This window comes from Calidris pugnax, unplaced genomic scaffold, assembly GCF_001431845.1.
Source record: "Calidris pugnax isolate Ruff unplaced genomic scaffold, ASM143184v1 scaffold132, whole genome shotgun sequence".
Lineage (NCBI taxonomy): Eukaryota > Metazoa > Chordata > Aves > Charadriiformes > Scolopacidae > Calidris > Calidris pugnax.
In genome coordinates, this window is record NW_015090910.1 from 366511 (window position 1) to 380753 (window position 14243).

At 42.1% G+C, this 14243-nt stretch overlaps 1 protein-coding gene across 1 annotated transcript in view; it reads left to right on the top strand.

Moving 5' to 3' along the window:
* Window positions 1-14243, top strand: part of PHIP (pleckstrin homology domain interacting protein) — an 89636-nt gene that overhangs the window by 59613 nt on the left and 15780 nt on the right. The window contains exons 21-28 of the mRNA XM_014949331.1: window positions 3940-4047; window positions 4583-4707; window positions 4893-4975; window positions 6576-6687; window positions 6892-6953; window positions 8232-8387; window positions 8736-8856; window positions 10371-10496. Of these exons, the coding sequence (XP_014804817.1) occupies window positions 3940-4047; window positions 4583-4707; window positions 4893-4975; window positions 6576-6687; window positions 6892-6953; window positions 8232-8387; window positions 8736-8856; window positions 10371-10496 (893 nt within the window). The remainder of the gene's footprint in view (window positions 1-3939; window positions 4048-4582; window positions 4708-4892; window positions 4976-6575; window positions 6688-6891; window positions 6954-8231; window positions 8388-8735; window positions 8857-10370; window positions 10497-14243) is intronic.

A 14243-nucleotide genomic window follows, 5' to 3' on the forward strand; every position in this document is an offset into this window, starting at 1 on the left:
ATTTAGACAATTTCCTTAAAATGTATTTTAACTTGTTCAGCCCTGAAGTGGTCAGGCAGTTGGACTATATGATCATCGTAGGTCCCTTCCAACTGAAACAGTCTATTCTATTTTATTCTACGTAAATGAGATACAACACTGGAAAATATCAAATCTTGTTTTCTCACACAACAAAGCATTGGTATTCACATCAGTGTTCTTGAACCTTAGTAATTGTTTTCTAAAAACAATCAGCTAATAACTATGATTTTCTGTAACTGTGTTAATGTTTACTGCTTTAAATTTTATGATTTCTGTTTAAAGTCAATTTCTTCCACAGCTCCATCTTTAATCTCATCTGTAAGCAGATACGTAAATGTTATTTTATGTATTCTGACCCAAAGTTTATTTGAAAACATGATGAACGTAAAGCAAAACTGACCATATCTACTATAACAGTTCATGCATAAAGTTCCTTAACATGCTCCCTGTACCACACAATTCACTTCCTCTGATTGCTGTACCTTGAGGCCGCAATGCAATACCTGCTCAGCAGCTCTACAGCTGTACTGCTTGGCTGCTGGGAGTAAGAAGTGAATCACACTTCATTCAACGACTCATATCTGCCCAGCAGAAAAAAAACCAGACTAGATGTGTGTGCAGAACAACCCTGTGAACTCTGTCTCAAGGTGACTTGTTACACTGAGTGCCTGTCCTAAAAATCAGCAAAATCTTGGTTATAGCAAGACATTTACACCAATATAGTGTGATTACTAGCCATCTGTTATAGCAGTCAGAAGATTGGAGGGTTTGGGGGGGGGTTAGGTTTGGGGCTTTGGGGTTTTTTTGCAGGGAGAGAGGGGTGTGTTTTTTTTTTTTTTTTTTTTGGGTTTTTTTTTTTTTTTTTTTTTTTTTTTTTTTTTTTTTTTTTTTTTTTGGTTTTTTTTTTTTTTTTTTTTTTTTTTTTTTTTTTTTGTTTGTTTGTTTGGTTGGTTTTTTTGGGGTTTTTTTTGGTGGTTGGACTCGATGATCTCAGAGGTCCCTTCCAACCACTAAGATTCTGTGATTCTGTGATTTTTCCCAGAGAGTTATTCCCAGAATATTTTGGATTTTTTTTCAAAACATTCTTTGATCTGACTAAAATGTGCTTTTGCTTCCTTTAGTCTTTCCCATACTTCAAAAATATTCTGCAGATTGTTGCTTTGGCATTTTTTATTCCATGCTGTGGCAGTAACATTCCTTCTTGTACTGTGTTGGGTGTGCTAATGTCCTTCTGACACGTGTATACAGACATGGGAGGTGCTTCATCCAGTCAAACTAGTCCTTAGTTGTAGAGCAGCTTGTATGCTGAAGAATAGGTAAGAAATGAAATGTGAATTTAAGTTGTTTGGAAAATATCCATTTGGGACCTGAAGTTAAAAAAGAGGAATTAAAACTCTGGGTGGTTTTTCGTGGTGGTTTTGTTTGTTTGTTTTTTTAAATTCATTTATTTTGAATAAAAACTCTGATATTGTCCTTTTTGATTGTGCTTCTGATATCAGAAAACTTCTCCTGGTCTCTTACAACAGAAACCCATATATATGTGTGTGTGTGTACATATATATAGAGTATATATTCGTATATCTGTGTTTTATATGAACTGGGCTGTAAACACTTGGTAAATGTGGCCCAGATGTCTCAAAATAGAGTAGCAAAGGGGTCCCCACCGGTTTATACTGGGGAATATGTAGCATGTGAATGGTATAGTTATTTGTACAAATGAGTGGTATCGGGTAGAAGGTGATCCCTGTTCCTCAGGACACTGTGCTGTGGTACTGGAGTGTGGTGTCTACTGGGAATATCTAAGCAGGATGCCTCCTTTTGCTGAAAAAATGCTTTATTTTGGTGAACAGGAGGTTCTGTGCCTAGAAAGGAGTAGTTGCACCAACAGAGAGCCCGTTTGTAGTGGGGCTGCTGGCTCTGACATTCCATCTCTGCTACTTGCTCTCCCCAGATTTGCTCAAGAAAGTTACTTTTGAGATGCACAGAAATAAAAGATCGGTTTAATTAGAGAGAGAGGATGAGAAGAAGTCTTGGGTGGCCTTTTTGGTGGGTGGTGGGTATGTTGTGTAAGATTTGGGAGGAGAGATAGTTGAGATTCATTCCTACAGCTGTACAAACAAGTCAGGAAACCCAGCAGGGCTATATTTAGTTATACTCAGTGCCTAAGAATAGCACGTACCATCCCTTTTCCTTGCTGGATACTGGTGTTTACAGACCTTTGTGGTGTGTCTTGAGGAGCAGCAGAGACACAGCAGGGAGATGGGACTGGTGATTTGGACTAGATGACCTTTGGAGGTCCCTTCCAGCCTCCAAATTTTATGACTCTATGACTGCCACGTCCCCATCTGGTTATCGAAACATGATGATATTTGCTGGAGAATTCTGCAATTAACACCATAAAGACTGGTTTTGTTAAAAAAAAAATGCAAACATGCAGAAGCAGGAATTAATCAAGATCAAAAATATAATTTCCTGGAAAAACTATGACTGCCATGTCCCCATCTGGTTATCGAAACACGATGATATTTGCTGGAGAAGTCTGCCATTAACACCATAAAGACTGGTTTTGTTTAAAAAAAAAAGAAGCAGGAATTCATCAAGATCAAAAATATAATTTCCTGGAAAAAGGCATTATTCTCTATTCCACAGGTATCTTTGGTTCTTCCCACAGGAGCTGCAGTGCTTAGAGCCATTTACAAAATAAAATCATTTCCCTGCTGTAAACAGTGGGTTGGATTTCTCTAGAAGTTGAGCAGAATCACTAAATGTAGGAGGAATTGTCAGGAGCCAGCCCCACTAAATGGATTTTTTTTTTTTTTAATTTGTTTTGTTTGATTCGCTGGAAAGTACCAGGAAACAATAGTCACAGGTAGAAAGTGTAATTTCAATTAAATTGGCATTATTTTAGATCTGTGTCTCAGGAGCCTCTTGCTTTTCCTGCCAGTAGGTTCTGACAGCACTGGAGAGCGTGTGGAAATGCAGATGTTGGTGTGTTTATTGGTAAAAATGTATTTTAAAATTTACTGAGGGGCTTTTCACTCCCCTTTGTTTTTTGTTCTGTCTGACCTTTAAGCCAGACTCACTCCCTGCTTGGTGGAAACCCCGTGTTTATGGCTTAGGGAATTTCTAGAGGACATTTTTTTTTGTTTGGAATGCAGCTCTTTATCAGATCTTTGTTCTAATTAGTCTGAGGAACCTCTGTTTTGCATTTCAGAGAGATTCTGTGAATATACATTTAAGGTTTTGAGCTTCCTACTTCATTACAGCGATGGTTTCTAACAAAGCCGTTCATCCGTGCAGGATCATACACCAAGGATCAAAATAAAACTCACAGGCTCTGGATGTCCAAACTGTGGAAATTTGTAGTGGAAGGATTGGGAAATTTTTAATAAGCACTTGAAATGTCCATTTTCAGTTTGTTGATGTCTTCGTTAGGCTGCTCGTTAGGTGGAATGGAAGCAAATACCATGCTCTTACCAGAACAGTGTCAAATTTTCCCTCTAGAATATATTTCTTGTTCAAAAAAGCTTTGACTAACCAGACAGTGATTGTAGTGACATGTGATTGTCACCTTAGGGGCTGTCCTGCAGCGATGGGTCACTGGGAGGATCAGTGGAATCCATCTTGGTGTCATTGAACAGTTCTCTGGTGTGATGATAAACCCGTGGGTTCGTTACGATTGCCTTTTGGTCTCATGGGTGTCATTTTGGATCTTTCCTCCTTTTTCTGTAAATCTTTCTGTGATACCTGCTTTATTTGTCCACCACTTAATTTTTGGAGATCCTGGGGTCTTTTGCAGGAGAATGGAATGGAAAGAAATTGATGATAAAATAGAAAGTAACCCCTTGCATGGCACTGCGCGCTGGCATTTCAGCCCCTCAAAGTCTTCGTTCACTAATGGTCACATTTCACTTTCAGGTCTACTATTTCCGACAAGGTCACGAAGCCTACGTTGTAATGGCCAAGAAGAATAAAATATATAGTATTAATCCCAAGAAACAACCATGGCATAAAATGGAATTACGGGTATGGCTTCTTTTTTTAGTTTTGTTTGTATCTTAATATTTAAAAAGTTTGGAAACCAACTGAAAGAAGATGATCCATCTTCCCCATCCCTTTCAAGGCCAGGCTGGATGGGGCTTGGAGCAACCTGGTCTGGTGGGAGGTGTCCCTGCCCAGGGCAGGGGGTTGGAACTGGATGGGCTTTAAGATCCCTTCCAACCTGAACCATTCTGTGATTCTAAGATTCTTGATACAGATGTTTCTAATGTCGTGCTCTTCGCTTTTTTCCCTTAATATATTAACTTCAAATAGTCAAATGAAATCAGACCTTAAACTGTAGTTTTTAGATGAGGTGGTTCCACTTCACGGCAAAATACTTTTCAAAGAACTCACATTGTGAAATAACAGCTTGTTTTGAAAGACTACGTTTCACATACTTGATTTTGCTGTGTTCTGGCAGAAATCTGGTCTTTCCAGTATTCCCATATTTACATGGTTTTATAGTTATTATAGTTTCCTTCACCACAGTGGTGGGACATCATGGGTTTGTTTATTCCAGGAGCAAGAGCTGATGAAAATAGTTGGGATTAAGTATGAAGTGGGGTTGCCTACTCTCTGCTGCCTAAAACTCGCCTTTCTTGACCCTGACACGGGTAAACTGACGGGAGGATCATTCACCATGAAGTAAGAAAAACAATATTATATTGAAATGGGGGGGCTTTTTTGAGGGAAGGGGTTCAAAGTTCAGATACCGTTAATGTCGTGGCTTGAGAAGTGTTGAATTCAAAGCGTTAATTTTTTACATAAGTGCTTTGCTTCGTGCTTTTGCTGTTTTATGGCTTAATAGTGGTGTGTTCTGTTGTAATTAGGTACCACGATATGCCTGACGTGATAGATTTCCTAGTTTTGAGGCAGCAGTTTGACGATGCGAAACACAGGCGATGGAACATAGGTGAGTGTTGTAATTAGGTACCACGACATGCCCGACGTGATAGATTTCCTAGTTTTGAGGCAGCAGTTTGACGATGCGAAACACAGGCGATGGAACATAGGTGAGTTGGGGGGGGGGAGGGGTTTTGTTTGTGTCTACTTATTTTCATGATTATTTATTAAAAAGTCAAGGGGTTTTGTTTGTTTTTCTGAGTGTCTCCTTATTTTCATGATTATTTATTAAAAAGTCAGTTATGGTAAATAAATCCTGACACTGTGCTGAAATGGGAGAATGAGCTCTGTGGGTGTTTGGGTGTGGAGTCCTGCTTTGTCCTTGACCAAAGCTGCAGCAAGGAAACGAAACACTGAAGGTGATCTGTAAGAGAAAGGGCAAAGGAAATCTCAGCTGTGTCTTTGCAAAGAGGAAATAAGAATATGTTATAAAAACATGGTGTTTGTTGGGAACTGGTAACTTCCTGTAGCCTGTAGGTTGCTTCTGTCTTTTTTTTTTTTGATTGAAGGCCCTATTACAACTGCATGGCTACCAGGTTCCTTCAAAATAAAGCATCAGCTCCTTATCTGAAATGCAAAATCAGAAATGGAAGTATTTCTATTAATGGAATATTCTATTAATTAAACTATTAATGGAAGCTTTGTAATTGTCCTAGAATTATTGGCAATCCATTAAACTATTAAAAAAAAAAAGATGCGGTAAAGAAAGTGGAACATTTTTGAGAATATCTTTACTCCCTGTTAATTTGGACAACTGCAGCTGGCATTTGGGTGGAAGGTGGAGATATTGAAATAGAAAAAAAAAACCAAAAACATTGTGGCTGTTGAGAAAGTGTGTGTCAGTTCAAATCCCAGGAAAACAGAAGTGTGCGGTTCTTGGAATCTCAGACTTAAATTACATTTGGTTTTGTATTAAGGGAACCAAATGCACTAAAAATTGTTTCTGAGTTCTGTGGTGTGTTACAGAAGGCGTTGGAGTTCCTGCTGGCCTGGCGTACACACACTCTCATGTGTAATTTTTTTTTTTTAATAACGCTTCTGACCTTTTTTTGCAGCGAGACGAAGGCTCCGCGGCGGCGAAACCATTTCAAGTCACAGCAAATGACTTTGCTAACCTTTTGAAGAAGCTTTAATAAATTTTATTCTTTTATCAGTCGGATTGCCTTGCGCAGGAGAGGGACTAAACCTCTGAGTTAGGTTTGGGTTGGTGAGGAGGAGGAGGAGCTCAGCAGCACAGAAAGTATTCAGTTATTTTAAGGCAGCACATAGTGTTTGATGCAAGTAAATTTCAGTCTTGGAGTTCCAGCATTGAAATGTCTTACCTTTTATATGAAATTAAGAAATAAATTCATATATAAAGACTATGTGGAGAGGTTTGCAAATCATTGTGTTTTTAATGCTCTGTTAACTTTCATTTTACTTTAAAAGCAGCCTTTGGAAAGAATTTAATTAACCTGAGCGTGACTCATGTTTGCCTGTTGATGTTCCAAGTGTTCAAAGGGATTTCTGTGTTCGGGATCGAGTCGAAAGTATCCAAAAAAGCTGCTTTTTTTGGGGGGGGAGGAGCGAGGAGCCTTGCACTGATGGTGTTGTTTTGTGTTCTCACCCAGGCGATCGTTTCAGGTCTGTGATAGACGACGCGTGGTGGTTTGGGACCATCGAGAGCCAGGAGCCTCTCCAGCCCGACTACCCCGATAGCTTGTTCCAGTGCTACAACGTCTGGTCAGCAAACTTCTCTGCAATCTTTGCTTTTAATTAGTTAGTTCATTTGAAATGACTGACTGAGCAACTCGCTCTCCTTAAATTCAGTCATGCGTCTCGCTGCCAGTTCATTATTATACTCGTGTCTAAATATGTTAGAAACATTAAATAATGACATTGTTGAAGCAATATTGGTGGATAAATGAAACGTGCCTTGTTTTTAAGCTGGGACAACGGTGACACTGAGAAGATGAGCCCTTGGGACATGGAGCTGATACCAAGTAATGGTATGGTACATTAATAATGTAATTAGCTTTAAGAGTGTATTTAAAGAAGGGGGAAAAAAATGTATGGTTTTATCTAAAGAATCCTGTTTCTCTTGGGGAGTGGGGGGAGGGTCCACAAACCAGTTGCATTTGAAGAACATCCTTAAATCAGTTATTAAACTAAAAGCAGATCAAGGTAAATGAAGTGGGAAAAACCGCAGGTGTATTTAGACAAAATAAGTGTATGATGGAAAGAGACAGAAGTGTTACAGAAACTTGCAACAGCTGATGGACAGCTGAAGGTAAATTTTGGTGGGGTTTTGTAGGTTGGAGCTGTGCCCAGCCAGGATTTCTTCCCTCCTTAGGCTTTTTTTTTGGGCTAAACAGTGAAGTAGCATTGGCAGTTCCCCCTGTCTTTTCTAGGAAACGTTGGATAATGTCGTCAGTCAGAAGTAACCATAAATAATTGCTTTTTAAATTATAAGTGTGTTAATTTCAACTTCTCATTTCGGTTCAACCCTGTTTTTTTTAACGGGTACCTCTTCATCTAAGCTATTAGAGTGATAACATGATTAAAATAAGAAATCAAAATGGGCAGGTAACTAAACCTGAGCCTGACCTTTTTGCTGCATCCACAAATACTGACTTTTGTTACACCTTCCTTTACAAAAAACCCAAAAGTTAGAGGAGCACTTTTGTATCATATTCTGAAAATCTGCTGTTACATAGGCTTTGGGGAAAACTTAGAGCCCCTTCCAGTCCCTAAAGGGGCTCCAGGAGAGATGGGGAGGGACTCTTCATCAGGGAGGGGAGCCATAGGATGAGGGGGAAGGGTTTTAAGCTGAAAGAGGGGAGATTGAGATGAGATCTGGGGAAGAACTTCTTTGGTGTGAGGGTGGTGAGAGCCTGGCCCAGGTTGCCCAGAGAAGCTGTGGCTGCCCCATCCCTGGAGGGGTTCAAGGCCAGGCTGGATGGGGCTTGGAGCAACCTGGTCTGGTGGGAGGTGTCCCTGCCCAGGGCAGGGGGTGGCACTGGATGATCTTTAAGGTCCCTTCCAACCCGAACCATTCTATGGTTCTATGATTATGAGTTGTTAAAGTTGGCAGGCCCTGAGGAAGACGAGGGTGATGGCATTAGATTTTGCTTCCTCAGGAGCTCTGGTTTTAGCATTTGACCTCACAAAGCTGCTGTGACATGGTGGAACCACTACCTGGAGAATGCCAAAATCACTTATTATTTATTATATATTACAAAAGATGCAAAGACTTATGTTTTATTTCATTGTCTGTTCCATTCCAGCTGTGTTTCCTGAAGAACTGGGAACGAGTGTTCCTTTAACAGACGATGAACGTCGGACGCTGCTCTATAAACCTCTGGATGGAGAGTGGGGCTCCAGGACCCGGGACGAGGAGTGTGACAGGGTTATTGCAGGGATAAACCAGCTCATGACTCTGGGTAAATCCTGAACCATATGGGAAATGGGGGATTTGTTATGTTCTTCAGATTATGCTCATGTGTACTTCTGAAGTTATAAAAAATGAATGTGGTAGAATACACCTTTTATGTCTTGATTAACTGGAACAAAACCTTCTCATTGAACAGTTTCAAGTTTTTCATAGGCAACCTAAAGTCATATAAAACCTCTATTTTCCTCCTGTTTCCGCATGTTAACTTTTGCTTTTTGGTAGATAATTTGGCATACATTAGGGATTTGGGGTTTACATGCTAAAAACAAGTACCTGAGGTACTTCAGTGGCGTATAACTGATTGATTTTTATTATTCTTATTTTTCATTCTGTCTAGATATTGCCTCTGCCTTCGTGGCACCTGTGGATCTCCAAGCCTACCCCATGTATTGCACTGTTGTGGCCTATCCCACGGACCTCAGCACCATCAAACAGAGACTGGAAAGCAGATTTTACAGGTTAGAGCCAAGTCGCGGTTCCTGCTGTGAAACACCCTATTTTTGGTAGCTCTGTGTCTCATAAATCCCAACGGGGAGATGGGTACAGGTGTGTGCTCTCCCTTTCTCCCATCTTCTGACCTTCATCTAAGTTTCCAGTTTCTAAAACTTTCAAAAGGGTTGGGCATCAATTCTGCAAAATGTATTTTTAGAATTATGTGGCGTTCACGTTCCTGCTCGTGCAAATGGTTTGTTCCACGTGAGATGCAAATTGCAGGACCAGAGACATGGTCAGTGAAATAACTTGTAGTCAAAAGGATTAAGTTTCCACTACAGCTTTTTTTTAAAAAACATAAATATGGCTTCTAATAAGAGAAACCTTATTGCATAAAAATAGCTTCTTAAATTATTAGCCTTGAAATTCTGAATTCTAAATTGTTGGACAGCCAGAAAAATAAGTGATAACTTTTTGACATCATTTTGAAATTTTCCTAAACCATAGTTATAAGTGCTGGTTTGGGGTTTTTTTTGCACTAAATATTGTCTCTGTAGGAGTGTGCTCCCTTTAAATAACTTCTGTTTCCTGGGACCTGGGAGTCCTGGTGGACAACAGGATGCCCAGGAGCCAGCAATGGGCCCTTGTGGCCAAGAAGGCCAATGGCATCCTGGGGAGCATCAGGAAGAGTGTGAGCAGCAGGTGGAGGAAGGTCATCCTGCCCCTCTGCTCTGCCCTGGGGAGGTCCCATCTGGAGCACTGGGACCAGTTCTGGCTCCCCAGTTCCAGAAGGACATGGAACTGCTGGAGAGGGGACAGCAGAGGCTACAGAGATGCTGAGGGGCCTGGAGCATCTCCCTTATGAGGAGAGGCTGAGGGACTTGGGTCTTTTTAGTCTGGAGAAGACTGAGGGGGGGGGATCTGATCAACGCCTCTGAATACTGAAAGGGTGGGTGTCAGGAGGATGGGGCCAGGCTTTTTTCAGTGGTGCCCAGGGACAGGACAAGAGGGAACGGGCACAAAACTTGAACATAAGAACTTTCATCTAAACCTGAGGAGGAACTTCTTTGCTGTGAGGGTGGCAGAGCCCTGGCAGAGGCTGCCCAGAGAGGTGGTGGAGTCTCCTTCTCTGGAGACATTCAAACCCACCTGGACACGTTCCTGTGGGACCTGCTCTGGGTGACCCTGCTCTGGCAGGGGGTTGGAGATGATCTCCAGAGGTCCCTTCCAACCCCATGTCACTCTGTGAGTCTGTAACAGTTGAAGTGTCACAGCAGAATTTTCCTGGGGGGTGTCAGCTCTGAATTCATAGAGCCATGTGAATAAATGGCTGTGGAAATCCCCCAGGAGATGGGAGCCTGGGGAACCTGCTGTTTGGTGGCCACAACAACCAACACAGCACAGTGTGCATGTGTTCTGATTTAATGTAAAACAAATAATGGCCGGGATAATGGATTGGAAGAAGGCTGGGAGGGTTCTTCTCCCGTTTTACAGACAGGACTAGAAATTAAGTCTCTCTTCTCCCTCCTTCTGTCCGCAGGCGCCTCTCGTCGCTGATGTGGGAGGTGCGGTACATCGAACACAACACTCGCACCTTCAACGAGCCGGGGAGCCCCATTGTCAAATCTGCCAAATTTGTCACCGATCTGCTGCTGCACTTCATCAAGTGAGTTGCCTCCTGGGGCTGTCGTTACTCCTCTCTCTCACCCGAGGTTTTTAGCCTTTTCGGATTAAAGCTTGTCTTGATGAAGAACATGTGAGTTTTCAAAACAAGATGAAGCTCTATAATAGGTTGATTGGCACAGATTGACATGGCATTTAATTTCAAGAGACTTTCTGCTAAGTTATAAAAAGGGGTCTGAGTATCTTCCCGGAGTGAGAGATCTATTGATAGGTAAGTTAGGAGTTCTGAGTTAGATTCTGGTTCTGGTTTAGATTTGAATAAATCCTGTCTTAATATAAGGGTGGGCATTTAATTGTAAAGCCTTCACAATTTATGAAAAAGGTGTTTGAGATGCAAACCAAAAATGGGAGGCTTTGTAGTCAAAAGAAGTAATAGCTGTCTGTCAGATGTTGTTTCTTTGTTATTGTCTATAGAGAAGCTCTATGAGGAGTGTTTGAGGTTGCTCACAGTCACCTGACACGTCTGCAGCCCTAAAGTCAGTCAGAAGAGTTTCCTGAGCCCGTCCCCAGCCTTGATTTCCTTGTGCAGGGTGAAATGCTGCTCTTCCCTCGCTGTGGAAACAGCAGCTGCTTCGTTAGCGTCACACAAATCACTGCATTCTTAGGGATTTCATTTCTCGGTGTTAAGTTGAACCTTGTTCTTTTTTTATTTCGTGTGTTCTTATAAACAGTAGCATCACATTCTGTAGCTGGAAATCTGGGGCTGTGACTCCCTACATGAACCTCTGTCTCAGTGCCTGGGAAGGGCTGTCCTTACTCCTGTCTCTCACCTGAGGTATTTAGCCCTTTTGGATTAAAGCTTGTCTTGCTGAAGAACGTGTGAGTTCTCAAAACGAGATGAAGCTCTATAATAGGTTGATTGGCACAGATTGACATGGCATTTAATTTCAAGAGACTTTCTGCTAAGTTATAAAAAGGGGTCTGAGTATCTTCCTGGAGTGAGAGATCTATTGATAGGTAAGTTAGGAGTTCTGAGTTAGATTCTGGTTCTGGTTTAGATTTGAATAAATCCTGTCTTAATATAAGGGTGGGCATTTAATTGTAAAGCCTTCACAATTTATGAAAAAGGTGTTTGAGATGCAAACCAAAAATGGGAGGCTTTGTAGTCAAAAGAAGTAATAGCTGTCTGTCAGATGTTGTTTCTTTGTGATCTTTAAGGTCCCTTCCAACCCGAACCATTCTATGGTTCTATGATTATGAGTTGTTAAAGTTGGCAGGCCCTGAGGAAGACGAGGGTGATGGCATTAGATTTTGCTTCCTCAGGAGCTCTGGTTTTAGCATTTGACCTCACAAAGCTGCTGTGACACGGTGGAACCACTACCTGGAGAATGCCAAAATCACTTATTATTTATTATATATTACACAAGATGCAAAGACTTATGTTTTATTTCATTGTCTGTTCCATTCCAGCTGTGTTTCCTGAAGAACTGGGAACAAGTGTTCCTTTAACAGACGATGAGCGTCGGACGCTGCTCTACAAACCTCTGGATGGAGAGTGGGGCTCCAGGACCCGGGACGAGGAGTGTGACAGGGTTATTGCAGGGATAAACCAGCTCATGACTCTGGGTAAATCCTGAACCATATGGGAAATGGGGGATTTGTTATGTTCTTCAGATTATGCTCATGTGTACTTCTGAAGTTATAAAAAATGAATGTGGTAGAATACACCTTTTATGTCTTGATTAACTGGAACAAAACCTTCTCATTGAACAGTTTCAAGTTTTTCATAGGCAACCTAAAGTCATATAAAACCTCTATTTTCCTCCTGTTTCCGCATGTTAACTTTTGCTTTTTGGTAGATAATTTGGCATACATTAGGGATTTGGGGTTTACATGCTAAAAACAAGTACCTGAGGTACTTCAGTGGCGTATAACTGATTGATTTTTATTATTCTTATTTTTCATTCTGTCTAGATATTGCCTCTGCCTTCGTGGCACCTGTGGATCTCCAAGCCTACCCCATGTATTGCACTGTTGTGGCCTATCCCACGGACCTCAGCACCATCAAACAGAGACTGGAAAGCAGATTTTACAGGTTAGAGCCAAGTCGCGGTTCCTGCTGTGAAACACCCTATTTTTGGTAGCTCTGTGTCTCATAAATCCCAACGGGGAGATGGGTACAGGTGTGTGCTCTCCCTTTCTCCCATCTTCTGACCTTCATCTAAGTTTCCAGTTTCTAAAACTTTCAAAAGGGTTGGGCATCAATTCTGCAAAATGTATTTTTAGAATTATGTGGCGTTCACGTTCCTGCTCGTGCAAATGGTTTGTTCCACGTGAGATGCAAATTGCAGGACCAGAGACATGGTCAGTGAAATAACTTGTAGTCAAAAGGATTAAGTTTCCACTACAGCTTTTTTTTAAAAAACATAAATATGGCTTCTAATAAGAGAAACCTTATTGCATAAAAATAGCTTCTTAAATTATTAGCCTTGAAATTCTGAATTCTAAATTGTTGGACAGCCAGAAAAATAAGTGATAACTTTTTGACATCATTTTGAAATTTTCCTAAACCATAGTTATAAGTGCTGGTTTGGGGTTTTTTTTGCACTAAATATTGTCTCTGTAGGAGTGTGCTCCCTTTAAATAACTTCTGTTTCCTGGGACCTGGGAGTCCTGGTGGACAACAGGATGCCCAGGAGCCAGCAATGGGCCCTTGTGGCCAAGAAGGCCAATGGCATCCTGGGGAGCATCAGGAAGAGTGTGAGCAGCAGGTGGAGGAAGGTCATCCTGCCCCTCTGCTCTGCCCTGGGGAGGTCCCATCTGGAGCACTGGGACCAGTTCTGGCTCCCCAGTTCCAGAAGGACATGGAACTGCTGGAGAGGGGACAGCAGAGGCTACAGAGATGCTGAGGGGCCTGGAGCATCTCCCTTATGAGGAGAGGCTGAGGGACTTGGGTCTTTTTAGTCTGGAGAAGACTGAGGGGGGGGGATCTGATCAACGCCTCTGAATACTGAAAGGGTGGGTGTCAGGAGGATGGGGCCAGGCTTTTTTCAGTGGTGCCCAGGGACAGGACAAGAGGGAACGGGCACAAAACTTGAACATAAGAACTTTCATCTAAACCTGAGGAGGAACTTCTTTGCTGTGAGGGTGGCAGAGCCCTGGCAGAGGCTGCCCAGAGAGGTGGTGGAGTCTCCTTCTCTGGAGACATTCAAACCCACCTGGACACGTTCCTGTGGGACCTGCTCTGGGTGACCCTGCTCTGGCAGGGGGTTGGAGATGATCTCCAGAGGTCCCTTCCAACCCCATGTCACTCTGTGAGTCTGTAACAGTTGAAGTGTCACAGCAGAATTTTCCTGGGGGGTGTCAGCTCTGAATTCATAGAGCCATGTGAATAAATGGCTGTGGAAATCCCCCAGGAGATGGGAGCCTGGGGAACCTGCTGTTTGGTGGCCACAACAAACAACATAGCGCAGTGTGCGTGTTCTCTGATTTCATTAAAAAAAAATAATGGCTGGGATAATGGATTGTTAGAAGGCTGGGAGGCTTTTTCTCCTGTTTTACAGACAGGACTAGAAATAAGGTCTCTCTTTTTCCTCCCTCCCTCCCCTCCTTCCGTCCGCAGGCGCCTCTCGTCGCTGATGTGGGAGGTGCGGTACATCGAACACAACACTCGCACCTTCAACGAGCCGGGGAGCCCCATTGTCAAATCTGCCAAATTTGTCACCGATCTGCTGCTGCACTTCATCAAGTGAGTTGCCTCCTAGGGCTGTCCTTACTCCTGTCTCTCACC